Source organism: Nanorana parkeri, unplaced genomic scaffold (assembly GCF_000935625.1).
Source record: "Nanorana parkeri isolate BGI_ZX_2015 unplaced genomic scaffold, ASM93562v1 scaffold418, whole genome shotgun sequence".
Classification (NCBI taxonomy): domain Eukaryota; kingdom Metazoa; phylum Chordata; class Amphibia; order Anura; family Dicroglossidae; genus Nanorana; species Nanorana parkeri.
In genome coordinates this window covers 445769-465266 of record NW_017306686.1, presented here as the reverse complement: position 1 = coordinate 465266, position 19498 = coordinate 445769, and the positions used below count along the sequence as shown (strand labels likewise).

At 44.5% G+C, this 19498-nt stretch overlaps 1 protein-coding gene across 1 annotated transcript in view; it reads right to left on the bottom strand.

The window, feature by feature from the left end:
* Positions 1-12946, bottom strand: part of MIGA1 (mitoguardin 1) — a 45324-nt gene extending 32378 nt beyond the window's left edge. The window contains exons 1-7 of the mRNA XM_018559862.1: positions 12842-12946; positions 10154-10325; positions 8845-8973; positions 8375-8398; positions 8085-8174; positions 4792-4928; positions 2338-2461 (exon numbers count right to left, since the gene is read on the bottom strand). Of these exons, the coding sequence (XP_018415364.1) occupies positions 2338-2461; positions 4792-4928; positions 8085-8174; positions 8375-8398; positions 8845-8973; positions 10154-10325; positions 12842-12946 (781 nt within the window). The remainder of the gene's footprint in view (positions 1-2337; positions 2462-4791; positions 4929-8084; positions 8175-8374; positions 8399-8844; positions 8974-10153; positions 10326-12841) is intronic.
* Between the last annotated feature and the right edge of the window lie 6552 nt (positions 12947-19498).

The following is a 19498-nucleotide window of genomic DNA, read 5'->3' as shown; positions in this document are numbered from 1 at the left end:
GGCCCTGACAATTGACCCCCCCCCCCCAGCACACAGACACACACGTGAGCAAACACTTCATTACCAGCATGTGCTACACCAATCAATAGTTCACACGCATCTGCTAGAAAATGTCCTGAGTCATCGATGGCCAATCTGATGCTATTTTCACAGAAGATCTTTCTGGAAGGGAAGAAAGTCTCTCTCCAGTCACGCCTGTTCGTTTCACGTGGATTGCAATCGTGGCTCTCAATGTGCATCAAACCAAATCATAAAGAACAACTCCGGGAACATCAAAAACGCAGAGGGGCTACCCCAGCACTGCAAGGGTTAGGTGCTCATTTTGTCTAGGGAGCTCAAGTAAAGCAGATAAACTTACCTGATCCTCAGTTCCTTCGGGCTGCTAGACCGGTCCCGGCAGCCTCTGCTCCCCCGGGCTCTGGAAGGCTAAGGACGGCTGACGTCATCACGTCTTATGCAGGTCCATTGACCTCTATTAGACGTGAGGACGCTGAGGGACATTCCATAGCCATCAAGAGCACTGCCAGGGTTAAGGGTCAGTTCACACCATTCTGAACGCACTGGATGGTGTGAACGGGCCCTAAGTGCTCGTTTTTGCTTATGGTAAAAAATAAAAAAAAGTTATATTCGCCGATCCCGAGCCAGCTGACTCTTAGACCGGTCCCTTCTGCCTCACCCCCCCTCCGCTTCATCGGTCTAAGGTCCCTATACACAGTAAATAGGATGTGAGGATGCCGTGGAACATACCATTGCTGCACCAGAGGAAGAGACAGGCATGAGGGAGTGCAGTCACAGCCAGCTAGCTTGGAGGATCGGGAGATTATAACTTTTTTTATTTTTGACCCTAGGCAAAAACAAGCAGTTAACCCTTACAGTGCATGGATAGCTCTGCGGCAAGGGTTAATAAAATTATTAACCCTTGCAGTGCAGTGGTAGCTGCTCCAAGATCACTCCCGTCATGTATTACAATCTCAATACAAATGAATAAACTAAACATGAGATTGTAGTCCATCCCGGGAGCGAGCTTGGAGCGGTGACTACTTTACAACACACACAGTGACCATGGGGAACAAAAGTAGCCCCCCTCCAGAAGGAAGGACAGTGTCATCACCAACTCAGAGATGATTGGAGGATCTACAGCCGAGTGATACCCACATAGGATACATTTTTGTTCATAGTTAAGGATTTGAATGTATTTTTAAGATTTCACTCCTGATTTTCGTGTCACTTGAACACTCAGCAGAAAGGAATGAGCTATGACGACTCCATTCAAAGCCGAGTTCTTCACTTTGGCTCACATACAGAGCGGGCACATATAATGGAAAGCATTTCTTTACACGTGTTCAGGTTTTATTGTAAACTTCACGTTAGATCCTGCCGATCTTCTCATTATGAAGCACTCGTGTTTGTGATAGTCGGCTGCGATATGAGGCTCACGCAGCAGCAGCCATTGGATGTCATGGCGCGCTGATTCACCCACTTTACATCTCTACAAAACACATTACTTGTCTCCCAGACTAAACATTTCTCCTGGCAGAGAACGCCGCATTAACACTTTCCAGACTCCGGCACATCGTCTCCACAATGATAAATCTACCAAAGTTCATTGCAGCTTCCTAAATCTCCTTTTGTATCTGGCTGGTATTATGCTGGTCCTAAAGCATATCTCCCAATTGTCCCTTTGTCCCCCTTTCCTGTTCAATTGCCTCTCTGTTTGGTGTGATGTGTAGACCTCTATTACAAATGCAATACTCAACTACCACAAGTGTTACACTACACTAAACAATTCACACAAACCTTTCTATTGTTACATCCTGAACAGCTATTGTAAAAGGAAAAGAAAACACACTAGGCCAGCCTTGCTCAACCAGTGTGCCGTGGCAGAGCTGTGCAAATCTCGGGAACAGATGGACAGTAACACACATCCTTTAAACCGCTCCGTTATATGCATTTTATCTTTGTCAGGAGTTCAGCTTTAACCGACACATACTGCTGCGGCTAAATGTGGTCTGAGCATTGACTCCAACATAGCACCCCAACCATACACAACAGTGTATACATTACGCCATATGCCAACAGACGTACAGGACCATGCAAGATCCATTAAAACTAACCCTCCCCCAGGTGCTATTGACTTTAATGCACCTCCACACCCCCTCACGCCCCAGAACTCAGTGAGCCAGTAGTTCTGGCACCGAATCTGGCCGGAACGCACCGGGGCTGATGTGAACTAGCTCTAAATGTCTCCCAGTGCCTGAAAACATGTCAGACTGACAGCACTGGCACAGCACTCAGTGTCCATTATTTAAACTGTAAAGAAAGTTTGACATTACTTACCAATGTCATTAGCCAATGATGTTGGATCGGACGCCCCAAACGAGGTCTGAAACTCCTCTTGAAGGCGGTACGCACGTTGCAGTAAGGCTTCCAGTTTATGGATGAACTCAGCACTTATAACATCCTGGGAAAATACTTCTTGTTAAGGAGGATGTGCTAATATCATCAAATATTCATCACCTAGATTGCCTGCCCGCCTGTACAAACCATTATCCTAATCTGAATATATATCATTAACAGATGAAGAACGGAGACAAGCCAAGCATTATTCCGCCGTGCTTAATCAGTAAAACAGCAAAGAGCAAATGTTAAGCTGCTAAGGACAAAAACCCTTTTTTCAAGAAATTAGATCTGCGATAACTTAAAGTGGCTCTGTTACCTAAAACTGAAAATAAAAGGTTACCCTAGAAAAAGAAGACCGCTGTAATGAAGAGAAATCAATGCCTGAAGACTCTCACACCTCTGGAAGTGTCAAATTCCTGCTCCCCTGCTGCACACAACGGTTTGATCTGCTAGCTTCTTCACCACTATTAGGTCCTGTAGTAACGTAGGGATCAGCGGGAAAAACGAAAAAACGCAGGTGGGGGGCACCAGAAGATCGATACTCTTGGAAGTGTCAAATTCTAAAGTCTTCAGCTGGTGGTTTATCTTTAGGACAGCATTGACTGGTGGCCCAAACAGGTGGGTATTTGCAATCTTCCTTCCAAGAGACCCCTTTTATTGGCAACTTTATTTTAGTGACAGAGTCACCAAGGGGCTGATTTATAAATGTCAGGATAACATAGACACCGGCACTCCAAGTAATGAATCAATGGCGTCTGTTTATTGGCGCATGAAACATCATCAGGCAAATTGAGTGATGCCTGATGAAGGGGATCTTGTGAGACCCCGAAACTTTGCTTTTTGATGCATTGTGCTATGTTTCATGAGTCAATAAACAGACACCATTCATTCATTACTTGGAGTGCCGGTGTTTATGTTATCCTGTGATTATAGACGGTTGACGTCCGTCGACTGTCGCAGCACCCATCTTTTATAAGGAACAGCAGTTTTGAGTGCGATGGGTTCATGGACTGTATCCTGATTTATAAATCTTCCCCCCAGAGTATTGCTGGGCAAATGTCATTAGCACGGCAATACCATAGGTTGCAGGGGGAGGATAGGGGTTTTCTGTGCTTCCCAGCTCCATCTAGTGGTGGTAATGCCATGCTAATGGCATTTGCCCAGCATTTACCCTTCTGTAAAAGCCCAAACTGTCTTTACAGTGATGGATAGCCCCACTAACTTAGATGCTGGGGAGTCTTGAGGGGCAGAGCCAAGTTTGACTTTTACAGGAAAAGTAGAGCTGTATAAAAATTTAGTCCCCGATATCTCTAGAACTACAAATTGTTCTGATGTGTGGTTTTCACTGAACATAACCTCTGCTTATGCATTTTTTTGTACATTGTATGCTCTTAACTGCCCAGATTTCTGAAATGTTCCTTTTAAAGAGGACCTGTATGCAACTTCACAAGTTGGTTGTGAGTACACTTCCAACAAATGATACAATACAGCAACTGTATACCTTAAAAAAAACATATTTGTATCATTAAAGTGACACTGAACTCAGGAGTTAAATCCTAAAAATGCATTCAAGTACCATAACTATGAACAACAATGTATATTATTTGTGTATCACTCGGCCGTAGACACTGTCCTTCCTTCTGGAGGGGGGCTACTTTTGTTCCCCATGGTGCCTGTGTGTGTTGTACAGTAGTCACCGCTCCAAGCTCACTCTGGTGATGGACTACAATCTCAATACAAATTAGAAAACTAAACCTGAGATTGTAGTCCATCACGGGGGCGAGCTTGGAGCGGTGACTACTTTACAACACACACAGGGACCATGGGGAACAAAAGTAGCCCCCCTTCCAGAAGGAAGGACAGTGTCAGCACCAATTCAGAGATTAATTGAGGATCTACAGCCGAGTGATGTAATGTGATACACAAATAAGATACATTTTTGTTAATAGTTAAAGGTGCTTGAATGTATTTTTAAGATTCAACTCCGGAGTTTAGTGCCACTTTAAAAAGCAGCAGTCAAGTGACTAGGATTTCTTGGTATTATAATGTCACAAGACTGTGGAAGGCAGAAGACGTTTTTTTTGTATTGCAACATACATTTCGGCAAATTAGATGGTCAGAGGCAGCAGCAAAGGGTCAAACTATGCGCAATACTTAATGGGGCATATTTATAAAGCAGTGTATGTGACTTTCACCAAATACTCACTGGTGGTGAATCAATCAACGCCATTTAAAACACATGCACCTGCTAGTTTTTTTATTGCTGTCTGTTTTTTTCCATAAGGGAGCTTCACCCTCTGAACTGACATAAAGCGTTGACAAGACTTCTTCTTAAAGCACTGAAAAGGTTTACTGCACACAGAATAAAATCGTAAGCAGACGACGTCTTACCTCTACATTTTCCTCAGCAATAGCGTCCCCTGCCCCCAGCCGGATAGAACCGCAGCTGGCCTCATCTTCAGCCTGTCTATTCCGAAAAGTCAGTGCTTGCTCCCACCGTTGCAAGGCTTCTTCAAACAGCTCCATTCCTTCACCACAATGAAAGACAGAGACATTACAGAAGGTTATAATCCTATACATCTCTATGGGTTACAATGTATACAGCATGAAAGGAATTTAATCAGCAAAATATAAACATTTCGGCTTTAGACCTTCCCAAACTGGAGCTGAATGTAAAGGTTTCCTTGGAAAGCTCCTTGAAAGTTTTGCAAATTCTTTGTAGAAGCCTGCTGTACCATATGTGCCAAGCCCAAGGGTTCAAGCATTTAGAAGTTTCAAGGGTTCAAGCAGTTAGAACTGTCTCCAAATTTCTCCAAAACTTTACAGAGATCTCTATACCTGTCAATGTCTGAACTTGGTTCCTAACTACTCATAAATGATACAGTGTAATGGGGAAGAAAAATGGAAAGCTATAAACAACACTGTACTGTATACTGTACACTGTGGTGTATAGAATGACACCTCAGCCTGACAAGTATATGAAGGGAAAACATTTTTAAAGTGACATTAAACCCTCAGATTTTTTAACATAAGCCAATACTGTAATGTGCGCCTTACTGTAATCCATGATAGTTTCCCTTCTCTTTGCTGCTCTTCCTTTTAAATCCTCGTGTCTTCTCATGCTGGGGGAGAACTTCCCTTTGCAGCTGAGTGCCTCTTCCTGTAGTGCTGGCTCACGTTGCAAACCTACACACAGACACCATGTATCCATTTCAGAGACAAGGCAGTCTGCTGCAAAACAGAAGTTCTGCCCAGCATGAGAACAGATACAGAATTAAAAGGAAGAGCAACAAAGAGAAGGGAAACAACCATGGACTACAGTAAGGCGCACATTACAGTATTGTTTTATGTTAAAAAATCTGAGGGTTTAATGTCACTTTAAGGAACTCTGGGCATATGAAAGCCTAATCCTTCCAGTGGGTTACCCTGCACTGTACGGGTTAAGTGCTTGTTTTGTTCTAGGGTCTAAAATAAAAAAAGATATATTCACCCAATCCTTGGTCCTGTGGCCATAACCGATCACCTCACTGCTCCGGGCGATGAAATGTCTCTTGGCATCCTCAGTGTATTGGACGTGGTGAATCATGGGTCCTTAGACCTCCAAAGCCCAGGGGAGAAGAGGCTACCTTGACCTGTCTAGTACCCAGGCGGGACCGAGAATCAAGTAAGAATATCTTTTTTGCATTTTAGACCATAGACCAAAGCGAACACTGAAAGGGTTAATTTTTTTATATGCTGGAAGATCTTCAACATTCAGCTTATTTCAGAGGCAATATCAGTGAGGTCCAGGACATAAAATCCAGTAAGAATAAGCTTTGATTAATATGAAAATGGTGTATACGTCCTGACACAACCCCCTTAAGTGAGCATAAAAAAAAACTAAAAAACATTTAGCCATAATGTGTTAGTATGCAGAGCATATTAGCACATTACGGCAGACTTAGCTGCCAAAACGATGCCTTGCAGCATTGCACTCCACCCTCGCCAGAGCTTCTGCATTTGCTCCAGTCTTCAAGTCTTGCCTGGGCCCCGATAATGTATCACATCACACACATGCATACAGGAATCACTTCATCTCGCCATGCCAGGTCTGTGCGCTGAGATGCGCATGTGCAACCCAGTGTACAGGAAAAATAGAATTGCTGACAGTCAGCAAGAGGCCTTAATGGCAGAAGGGACTTACACAGTCTCTTCTGTCATTAGAAGCCTGCCGATCGGAACATTTTGTAATTTTTTTCCTTTATTTCAACTTTAACCAGTTGACATCCGCGGTGTTAAACCCCCTTCCCATCCAGGCCATTTTTCAGTATTCAGCGCTGCGGTACTTTAACTGACATTTATTCCGTCATGCAGCGCTGTACTGAAATGAATTTTATACCCTTTTTTGGGGACAGATAGAGCTTTCTTTTGGTGGTATTTATTCACCACTGGGGGTTTTATTTTTTTACTATATTAAGGAAAAATTACCGAAATTTAAAAAAAAAAACAGTTTCCCCTATATTAAATGATAAAACATTTATTATTACCCAATTTTTTGGTAAAATATAAAAGACGGGGTCACGTCGGGTAAAAAGACACTAAACATGTCAAGCCTTAAAATTGCGTGCGCGCGCGAAACCTCAAAAAACGATAATACCCAAAATTGGCCATAGGCGACGCTTTAAAAGCTGTTACCGCTCATCAGTTTAGTGTTATCAGTGATTGATGGCCCTAAAATGATTGCTCTCACTGCGACGTTCGCGGCGATATGTAACATGTGTAGCGCAATTGTAATTTTTGCGCGCTGGGGCACCGGACGCGTATTTACGTTTATAGGCGCGTAAACGTGGGGGTGGGGGAGTTAAACATTTTGGGGGGGTTTTTTCCCCTTTTTTTATATGTGGCTTTTATTTTATTTTATTTTTTTATGTGTTACTTTTCTTTTTTTTTATTTATATTTTTTTTTTTGCACTTTTTGTTATTGCTATTATATAGGGGGGATAACAATCCCCCTATATAATAGCAAAGGCACACTGACAGGTCCACTTTATGGAGACATTAGGGTTCTCTAGGACCCCTAATATCACCTGTGGACCCCAAAAGAAGCTGATGAAGCAGAGATGGTGCGGCCGCAAACGAGCACATATAGGCGATCGGCGGGCTATGGACACGCTGATCGCCTATATGTGAAACACCCGGTAACGGGTGTGTGCATTGATCGGGTCTTTGCGGATGCAGATGCAGCAGTGCCGTCCGTCCGTTTTTTTACTACGGGCGGACGGCAAGAGGTTAAAGTTTAAAAAAAAACCTTCTAAAACAATGTAATACTTGAGATGAAAGTTACAGCTATTTTTGGCCCAGTTAGCATCACACAAAGACCCCTAGAGCCTTACGCTGTCCCTGGAGTTTATGTACAATAAGTAGCTCTGTGGGTGGAAGCTATGAAGCAAGCTGCAGTTTGGACCACGGTCTGCGACAATGTCTGTACAGTGCTGGAGATGTAAACAGTGAAACCTGCTGAGTAATTCTACCGCATACCCATTATTATTATCATTATTATGCAGGATTTATATAGCGCCAACAGTTTGCACAGCACTTGCAATATAAGGAAGACATTACAGTTACAATACAAGATGGTAAGGAGGTCCCTGCCCGTGAGAGCTTACAGTCTAAAATGGAGGGGCAAGTGATACAAGAGGAGGTACCCATCAGATAGAGGTTCTCTGGAGTGGTGACTGGGATGTTTACAAGTTTCATCTCCTCTTCTTCAGTCTTATCCCAGGAGCTGGAATTTAGTAAGCTATGTAAAAAATACAGCTATAAATGTAATCAAATATTGCATATCAGAGCTAATTTAGGACTATACTTTATCGAAAATAATCCTGTAGGAAAAAAATCGCTATCTGAAAATGATATTTATATTCCTTTTAATAAATATAAAAGATTATCTTGCTAAAAAAAAAGTTCTGCTGTAAAAGGCCAGGAGAGATCAGATTACACACGCAGCTGTGCTCAGTCCCTCCCTGGTGTTTCTTTGCAAGGTTGACGAATACTGTGGGGAAGGGCTCACTAAATATATTAGTTATTAGGGGCTTGTCCTGAGCGGTCAACCAATAGTAGGCTGACGTGATGACCTAACAGAAAAGTTAAATTATGGTAAGTATGGTCAACAATTTTCTGTATTTATGTAGCTGCTGAGAGAGGAGCAAATGGGAATACTATGGAGTCTACTGACACCACATCCAAGATGATGGCACTGAGCAGCAGTCTTAGGGTATAGATGTCTAGTCCATTAAATTGCCTTAGCGCAAAAATGTGACGCATTTCCAACACGTCCATTAACGCTGGGCATAGTGTGAATGGGCCCCTACTATTTCCAAAAATATTTGAATTTTCAAAAGCAGAAATCAGAAATATGGCGTCACTGAGAATACACTATGGCTTTCCTTCCAGATACCAGCACACTTACTGAAGCCAAACTCTGAGGAGATCCCGAATATTTACTGTAGAATCCACCATTCATGTGCAACAGGGAACCCTTCACTGAGTTCAGAGACAGGGTCAGATTCTGCTTGCTACTTGAACAACTGGAATCTATATAGAGAAGGAGAGAATGAGGGGGAGAGAGAAATAGAAAGAGATGGCGGAGGGGAGAGAAAAGGAGTGGGGAGAGAGAGAGAGAAATGAGGGGGCAGAGAGCAGTGGAGGAGAGAGACAGAGAGGGGGGGGTGGAGAGAGAGGAAGAGGAGGGGGAGAGAGAGGAAGAGGAGGGAGAGGAAGAGGAGAGAGAGGAAGAGGAGAGAGAGGAAGAGGAGGGGGAGAGAGAGGAAGAGGAGGGGGAGAGAGAGGAGGAAGAGGAGTGGGGAGAGAGAGGAGGAAGAGGAGTGGGGAGAGAGGAAGAGGAGTGGGGAGAGAGGAAGAGGAGGGGGGAGAGAGGAAGAGGAGGGTGGAGAGAGGGGGTGAGAGGAGGGTGGAGAGAGAGGAAGAGGAGGGGGGAGAGAGGAGGGTGGAGAGAGAGGAAGAGGAGGGTGGAGAGAGAGAGAAGGAGGAGACAGAGAGAGGAAGAGGATAGGAGGAACAGAAGAGACAAAAGGAGGGGGGATAGAGAAGGAGGAGGAGAAAAAGGAAGAGGAGGTGGAGAGAGAAGGAGAAAGAGGAAGCGGAGGGAGGATAGAGAGACGGAACAGGAAAGAGAGTTAGAGAAGGGGGAAGAGAGAGAAGGAGGAGGAGAGACAGAAGGGGGAGGGACAGAGAAGAAGGGAAAGAGAGTTAGAGAAGGGGCGGCAAGAGGAAGAGAGAGTAAGAGAGGGCAAGAGAGAGAGCAAAGAAGGGAAAGCATGAGAGAGAGAGCATGCGAGGAATAGAAAAAGGGGAAGAGTGGAAGCGAGGGGGGTTGGACAAGATAGAGGGTGAGAAGTAGGGGGCAGATAGGTATGGGAAGTGAAAGAGAGAGAGAGAAGGGCAGAGACAGAGAGGAGTAGAGAGAAAAAGAGGAAAAAGAAGGGGGCATAGAAAAAGAAAAAAAAGAGAGAAAGAAAGAGCGGTAGAGGAACATAGAAGGAGAAAAAGAAAGAACTGTATTACATTTGCCGGTTTACAACATTCAGTTTTGCAGCGCAATAGACAAATGTAATATACGAAGCCTTCCTAACTGGACAATGACGGAGCAGCAGCACATTGATGACCCATCATTCTGTTCTCTTCTTCTGTCACAGAATTCACCATCAGCACATGTGTTGTAGCAAATAAGCAATGAATAAAGTCTGGTACCCACCTTTCTCTAAGGCCACGGTTTTAGTGCAATCTAGAAGGAGCTGACGTGGCTCCCACGATGGGACTGAGGTCTTCTTTCTTCGTCTTCTGAAGTGATGGGCCAGAAAAATAGCAGATATTGTGCCCAATGCAGTTGCTACAAGAATTTTTTTCAGCCCTGGATAAGATCTTAGCTGTGGTTCAGAGAAAGCAATGACTCTTAGATCATTCAATTGTCTTTGAAATTACAGCAAAAACAAAAGAAGAAACATTCTGATAAAGAGGACCTGTCACATAAACATCACAAAGTTAGAACAGGTGACATCATTAAGGCAGTTTGGAAGGCACTACACCATGCAGTGATGTAAATGGTCACTGGTGAGTTGAGACTTGTATATTTATAAATTCTTGCTCAACCCACGTAATGCATATACAGAGCCCTAATTATAAATTTAAACATACAGGATCACAAGTGCTCTGCTCTAGTATGAGGGGCGATGGCTATATCAATGGAAGGGAATGGAATTCAAGAAGACACCAGTCTTGGATGTGGGTTACTAAAGGTTCGAATGCAAGCTGATGTATTTCAAGCACTATGTCCTTGAACGCCTTGCAAATATGTAGTGCTGTAGCAAACGTACTTGTAACCTGCTTGTAGTATCAGTCTTACCTTTAGAAGGAGGTAGTTCTTTGAAATACATTGACCTGTTTTTGAACCTTTAACAAACAACCCACAGTTGTTGAAAGTGTCTTTTTGGGCTTCTTTTCCTTCCATGGCTAATCTGCTTACTGGGGGACATAAGTGATATTAGGTTTTCAGTTGGGTTCTCACCTCTGCCCACTTGCTACAGGTACCAAGACAGAGTCTCACTCTTCCTACTGATCATTCATTAACGGAAAAGGCCTAAGAACAACAGATATTGCTCTGTATGCAGTAGAGGATCCATGGTTAGAGGTGAGACAGCAACCCCTGTGCTGAGACTTGGCCATAGGGGCCATGAAAAATGTAAAACACCAGTGAACAATTCAACTGTAACAACTACAAACTGAAATATCAGCTTAATTTTTCATAATAACCCCACCACTTTTCCAATTATTATGGTGACCACAGAATGCCCTTCTCAGATGTTTCCTACTCAGTTTAGCAAGATGAGAATTGTCCTTTTATTGTCTTAACTTCCTCTACAACAAACAGACACACAAGGATCCATTTCCACTACTTGGAAGTCTCACGCTAGCTTTGATTGAAAAGTCTCTCGTGGAATCCAAAACCCTTGTCAGTAGCCTCCACCTTCTACCTCTGTGCTTCTGTTAGGCTGAGAATTCCAGGCTAGTTTAACTTGTTGCCTTGTAGAATTTTGCTATTCTGCAGGGTCATCTTAAAAAGTATCTATACCCAAAAACAAAAATGTAATCTAGTGGAGATTACAAAGCCTGCGATGTGGTGGCTGCATTCGTTCTCTTTTAGACAGATTTATACGGGGGCAAGTAAATGGCAGCTCACCAAATATTGGTGTTATGGTGGTTGATACTGCTTTTATATACAGTTTGCCAAACCTGCTCAAAATTCTGACCGGCACTCCCAACCCAATCCATGACAGCAGTTGCAGCAGGGTCGTTTCCAGCCCCTTTGTGATGTACAAATTCGGGGTGGGTAATTTGCCTCTCTGCAACTGATTGGGTTGGGAGGAGGGGTGTCAGAGTTTTGAGCAAGCTTGGGTGACCTCAGGCATCAGGGTGAACTGGGTTTGCAGCAAGTCCAGCCTCGTCACTATTATGTCTAGGACAACTTCACAGTCATAACACAGATGTCCCTCCAACTTTGGGGTGTCAGCTTCCCCTACATTTGTACATCCTTCCCATTCTATTAACACTAAATGCCTGCAGCATATTCCTTCTGCTTTTCCTCCTTTAGCGTGGATCTACGTGTCCTTTGACCAGCCATCTGTGGCTTCCGTCATTATGCAAACCTGTAGTAGACCTGTACGTTGAAATGGCCGGGAAACTCACCCACTTTTTCTCTGGCCAGAATCCAGAGCCCTCATCAACAGTCATGGACTATGTTTCCTTGGAGCCATTGCTACACCAGCCTCCCCAACCAGGGCGGCAAGTACATGTAGTCTCAGATCACACCGTGGGTTCTCTGGGGCTGTTTGTCATAATACGCACAGCCATATCTGCTCATGGATGAATGAATCTTTGTTACTGATAGCTAATCAGCAGAGTCGCAGAGAGATATAAGAACTAGCCATACGGTTTGACTCTCCATCATCTTCCAAAAACAGACATATTAGTTTGGGTGTACTGACACTTTAAAATAAAATGTTACCATCATCAAAGTGAGCAAAGGAACACATTGTGATGTTGGGGCCCCTCAAAAGTCCTATGCAAACACAGGCTTTGTAGAAGTCAATATTTGAATAAGGCCTGACACACCTCTACTTTTGTCAATAGCTCACTTAGACACTAAACTCTGCATTGTAGAAAGTCCAGAGGTGAGGCATGCATGTCCATCCACAATCTATGGAGGTGGGCAACTTATGTACAGTGCCTTACTTCTCTACTAAGAAGATAGTCCATAATTCCTTTACAGGTAAAGAGCGGAGAGCCAAAGTAAACAAAAACGTTGTCCACTGCAAACAAATTACAGAAAGGGCTGCAAATGAAAGAAACAAGATAAGGACACAAATTCATTTTCTGTACAATGTACCTGTATGATAGAATTGTAACAAGTTAGAGGAAAATCGATAAGGCTCTGACCCGCCATTTTTAATGGGTGCGGCGTCTCTGAAACGGTGTCTTCTAACGAGGCCATTCATCTCCTGTGCTCTCTTTACGGCAACCTGTAGAAGAAAATAATAGGAAAAGACAGGGATACATGGGTAGCTGTCAGAAAGTGACATCACTGGAGAAGCAAACTTTATTGGCAGAGCAACAAGATGAAATGCAATAAACCAGAACTCTTCTTTTTTTCTTTTAGAAGAAGACTTTGGTAAAATTGCTGAATTAAACCAGCGAAAGGATCTATCCACTTGAGAGGTAATATTACAGCTACAGGGGGGGGGTCGGTTGACTTTTAATATCCCCTAGGGAGTCCAGTGGGGATTCCGCCAAAGCTGCAAAGTGTTCCAATACCTTATGTAAACCATGGGAAAAATGACCTGATTGTAGACATATGGTTACATATCATGACAAAATGTGACATGCAGTATTTTTTCTGTCGTAAGCTGAACGGACTGCGCACGTGAGAACTGGAGCCCATAAAACACATAGGGATACATTGGGATGCATTTTGAGTGCAGCAGCGTACGGAGCCGGTCAGCACACAAAACGGACGTCGTGTGAACAGGCCCTGAATGTGAACTCCTAATTCCTCCCTTTTTATCTGTTAAACATACCATTAAAAATGAGCTATCATATCTGTTTGATAAGTTCAACAAATAGCCAATTATCTTGACAGAAATCTTGTGTAATCTTCCTGTAATAACTGCCTGTGCTGACTGACATCAGTGTCACTGAGACTACAGATCCACAGCCCTCTCCTATTAATAATAGGAGAGGGATGGGGATCTATAGTGTTTTTTTGTTATGATTTCCTGAAACAGTATAATGAGTGAATAATTGATAGCCTAGGACTGGAAGTGTGTTACTGGCAGAATAACTATGTAAAAAGGGAAAAAAGTGTGCATTGCTGCATCGTGCCACAGTGGAATAGTGTGATCCCACCTTTAGGCATTCCGTCGAGGTGCGTTCATTATGAATGGGCTGCCAATGCATCACAATGGATGAATGAACTTGCATAGCCCTTTTTTTTTAAAAACAATACAATGCATACGCCGCACATTGTGGTGTGCTGCAGTGCATTGTGTGTTGGACTCTACTTTACAATGTGACTCTACTGTACATTCATAATAAGGGCTCGTTCACACCAGCTGCATTGGGCATGTCCCAATGCAGTCCAAAGACAAGGCAAAAAGTGTAGTGATACAATGATGGAACACCGCGCATTACAACGCACACCAGCACCGCATGTTATCGGCTGTGTTGTATTTGGCTTTATTAGTGGTCCACATCTGTTCAAGTTTGACATGTGAAGGAGGGGAGACACAGGACCAACATTTTTAACTTACTGTCTCATTTGGCTGTTAGAGTCATAGCATCCAATATTTTTATCAGAGCAGCAACCAAAAGTTTAGATATAAATAGTACTTGGAGGAGTTGTCCTTCTCGACTGGATTTAGACTTTTGTATGTGTGTTAATGCACGTTATCACAACATGCTATACATTTTATATGCGTTTTGTGGAGTGCTGCCATTCAGTCTTAAGGTGGCCATACACTTTACAACCCTCGCAAGACTTTTGTCTTGCGAGGGTTGTAAAGTAATTGAAAAAAGGTACGATCTGCCCATCTTGGACAGGCAGATCGTACTTGCGATCATCGCAAGCCCGCCCCGCTGAGGGGCGGGCTTCCGTTGACCGCAATGCTGAACGGGCAGTGTGCGGCACCGGCCCGAGCGGCAGTGATCTCATGATCATGATTCAAACCAGCCGAAAATCGTACGATTCTCGGCTGGTTTTCGAACAAGCTCGAAATACAAAAGTCGTGCGAAGCCCGCCCCGCTGAGGGTGCTTCAATTCCATACACTGCACGATTATCGTACGATCGCGGGATTTTCTGCGATTATCGTACGATAATCGTGCAGTGTATGGGCACCTTCAATAGCACCCCAACACATGTACTGGCCCTTTAGCACCCCAGAAAGCCTAGACGTGAATGTGCAGTGCCCCACGGATAAGCATTGCTTTCCAATCACACCTAATGGTTAATATGTTTCAACACTCCCATAGAGGACAACAGAGGAATAGTGCCACCTTCAGGCTCACACAAAGATTCCACCACCTAACGCTTATTTGGCTTGATTATGGAATGATACTCTGATTGTACAATTTGAAATAATAAAAGGACACCTGTCATAAGAGAAATGCATGGGCAGCCACTGCCAACATTTCTAATTGCCTGCTTGTTAACCTGACATCCAGGCTTGAATACTTTTTGAGCACTGACCTGGAACAAGTATTCAGGTCTAGCTAGTACAGTAGTAATTAGTCATATTCAACTGGACTTGTTCTGTAATGTTACACGAGCAGAGGCACAGAATAACAAATACCCTTTGTAGACTGTGCGCTATATTTAAAGATGGGGGTGACTTAGACATTGAGGTCTACTGGGAAGCTACCCACACAGACCAGTATCTGCTCTTGGACTCCCACCTCCCACTGGGACATAAACTGGGGGTTATTAGATTGTTTGGAACACCGGGCTGGGATGGTACCAACAAACACAGAGTCTAAAAAGGCAGAGAACACAGACATCTGATGAGTGCTTGGAAAGTATGTGGCTACCCGGACTGGGCTTTTGTTAAAACATCTACAAGGCCAAGCAAAAACTCGGGACCATCGAACAGAGGAGAGAAGCAGAATGCACGGAGTATTATAGTCATCCTGTAAGTAGCTAGAGTGTTGGAAAAACTCAGAAACATTGCCAGGGGTGTCCCGAGGTCGAGTGTCACCCGGAGCGGAAACCGGGTGACAACCCGCCGTGACGTCATTGCGCGATCATCTAATTGACGCCTACCGGCGCCCATCTTAGTGATGGACGCAGGCAGAGACCCTGTCTCTCTCCTGACCCTGTCGGGCTCTCACTCCATGACCGAATGCCCGACTTTTTAGAGGGGGTGACACCAAAATGACTACCAGTCATTTTGGTGTCACCCCTCCAATGGTGTTACCCAGGTGCGGGCCGCACCCCCTTTGTGACGCCACTGAACATTGCATATCTGTGTCCATCAATACACTGAAAGAGAAGGTTGAACATCCAAAAGACCCAAAACCCAATCAGAAACAACTGGTATATGCAGTGAATTATAGTGAAGAATGCAAATATCTGTACATTGGGGGGACAAAACAAGCTCTCAACAAGCAGATAGCCCAATATAGAAGGGCAAATTCTACAGGCCAGGATTTAGCAGTTTTCCTATACCTTCAGGAAAAGGGACATTCTTTTGAGGAAAGTGAGGTGCACATTTTGGACAGAGAGGACAACTGACTCGCAAGAGGCATGAAAGAGGTCATCTACATAAAACTGGAAAAAACATCCCTGAACACAGGTGCAGGCCTTCAACCATCTGCCACCCACATATAATGGCCCTCTTGACATCCCTACCCTGACAACAATTCACACCTTCATCCATGTGAATCAAATTATTACCACCTACAGTATGTTACACCAAGGATGGCATTATATAGTTAGAACAAGTGGTTCCACAACCTTCACACCTTCCACCCTGTTCTTGGACAATCAACATCTACATATTCCACGGCGGTTGGATTAGGGTGCATGTGTTACCCGTGTGGGGATAAATGCTAAAGTATCTTCCTGGCACTCGTTAGAACTGAAGAAGTGGCAAGGATAAGCTACGAAACATCTTCAGCATTACAGAACAGGTCCAGTTGAATGTGACCAACTACTGCTCATGAGCTGGATAAATGAGAACCTTCAGACACAAGTATTCATACTTGTTCTGGGACACAGACTGAACGTATTGAAGGAATAGGGTCAGCATGAAAGACAAGCAACCAGCATTTTCTTAGCCTAGGTTCACACCTGCACTACACCGCACAACACCGGGACGTGCGCCCCGGGTGTCGTGCGGTCCTGCACAATGAAGGCAGCAATTGCCGCGCGGCCCCACTGATTTCAATGGGGTGACATCCGAGCGGCAATCCGGGGCGACTAGGGTGCCATGAGAAAATAATGGCACCCACAGCGCGATCGGTTCACACTTTGTCGACTCCTGACCGTGCCGGCAATCTGCGCGGAATTGTGCACAATTGCCGCTCGGTGAGGTGTCGCCTAAGTGTGAACCTAGCCTAAGAGATGGGACATTTTCAAGTGTATGTCAAGCCAAAATAATTTTGGATGATAGTTTAGGATACAGTGGGGGGAAGATCTCAACCACTTTTAGGTTTGTGCTGCTATCTTTGGTTCCATTAGAGAGATTTACCCTAACAAAGAAGTGTACAGGAATGCAAAATCCGTTTGAGGCTAGGTTCGCACCGGGGCAATCCGCGATCGCACAGGAAATCGTGCAGGAAACCGGGCGGTCACGGAGTCGCCCACCAGAGACGATTGCACTGGCAGTGCCATTATTTTCTAAAAAAAGCGGTGCAGTGTGTGTAGCAAAGAAAAGGTACTTGTAACTTTTTTTTTGCGATTGACGCGCAGCTGTAACCCCATTGAAATCAATGGGGCTGCACGGCAACCGCTGTGTGCACCTACACACAAACTCGCGTTCCGGGTTTGCTCAGATCTGAACCTAGCCTGAAGCAGGTCAAAAGCAGGTAAGAAGGAGGTCAACTGCAAGTCAAATGCACCTATTCACGAATAACGAACGAACTTAGAAGCATTTCAAACTAATACCGTCCACACAAGACTGAAGCCACGTGACATGACACGGGCAGCAATAAAAAGCGGACATCAGTTCAACCTCTCCCTACTCTACTAATGAAAACATTTATACACAAGTGACAAGGAAGTATGGAGCCGGCTTCCCGGCCAATCAGGAAGCGTGTAATGACTCTCTGCCCGGCTTCCTGATACCGGAAGTATCAGGCCAGGCATCAGAGCATTTGGGCGAGTACAAGTACTCGCCCAAATACTCGGCATCGGCACCGATACTAGTATTGGTGCAGCCCTATGTATTATATTTTGTCTGTGTGCACTAAAATTAATTTGAATGCATTTTTTACGGAACATTTGGGTTTGATAAAAAAACATTGCACTTATAACATGTGGCATAAAAAAAAACAACTGCAACTGCCACCATTTTATTCTCCAGGGTCTCCACTTTTGGAAAACATGTCATATGAATTTTCAGCCCTAAAAAGGTGCATTTTAACATATGCAAAAATACATGGAAAAGGCTGCAGCAGTGAAGGGGTTAAAAGCATGCACAGTCTGAACACACACACAGCTACAATACAGTTATCATAGTATCAATACCTGTACTGTGCAATTACAAACTAACTAAGCAAAGTATGTGCATTGTATAAACATCTCTGCCCTTATAGTATCGTTTGAATTACACATTAATAATATACTGTATTCTGATCTGTATGACGTCAGTAGATATGCAATGATACCATACAGCCAGATTTGTGCATTAATCTGTGCCTAGTACTGGGCAGCATGGGAAGGAATGATATGATCCCCTGATCTGTATTAATCCCAGTGCAAAAATGAGATTGCACCTAGGAATCTGGCATGCCCTGTGCTCCCTTCATGCACCTGCATGGGGTGTGTGTTGTGCACAGGAGCCGGCTGTCCCTCCTCTGTCACCCCGGGGCTGTCATACACACTGATTACACATTACCTGCCATGCAAAGGCTGCAGCTCCAGCATTGATGGATCCTAACTAGGAGGGACCAGGAGAGGAGGGGGGGAGGGGAGTGCTTCCGGGAGAGAGAGGCTGGCACACTGGGGGAGATGATGAGCAGATAAAGTGTGATGCCCTGGTATTGTGCTGGCACAGGCACAGCTGGGAAAAGAGGAAATTCGTAATAGGAGTGCACTGCAAATGTAATAAGTATTCCTTGAACTAAATGATTGCATTGTTTTTAACATGAAGTAACTGGGAACTCTGATGTAGGGCAGGACTCGGAGGACTCTGATGTAAGAGAGGACTCTGGGAACTCTGATGTAAGGGAGGACTCTGGGAACTCTGATGTAAGGGAGGACTCTGGGAACTCTGATGTAAGGGAGGACTCTGATGTAAGGGGGTCTCTGATGTAAGGGAGGACTCTGGGAACTCTGATGTAAGGGAGGACTCTGATGTAAGGGGGTCTCTGATGTAAGGGAGGACTCTGGGAACTCTGATGTAAGGGAGGACTCTGATGTAAGGGGGTCTCTGATGTAAGGGAGGACTCTGGGAACTCTGATGTAAGGGAGGACTCGGGGGACTCTGATGTAAGGGAAGACTCGAGATGTCTCTGGGAACTCTGATGTAAGGGGGGACTCTGATGTAAGGGAGGACTCGGGGGCCTCTGATGTAAGGGAGGACTCTGGGAACTCTGATGTAAGGGGGGGCTCTGATGTAAGGGGGTCTCTGATGTAAGGGAAGACTCTGGCAATTCTGATGTAGGGGAGGACTCTGAAGTAGGGGGAGGACTCTGGGGACTCTGATGTAAGGGAGGACTCTGGGAACTCTGATGTAGGGGAGGACTCGGGTGACTCCGATGTAATAGAGGACTCTGGGAACTCTGATGTAAGGGAGGACTCTGGGGACTCTGAAGTAGGGGGATGACTCT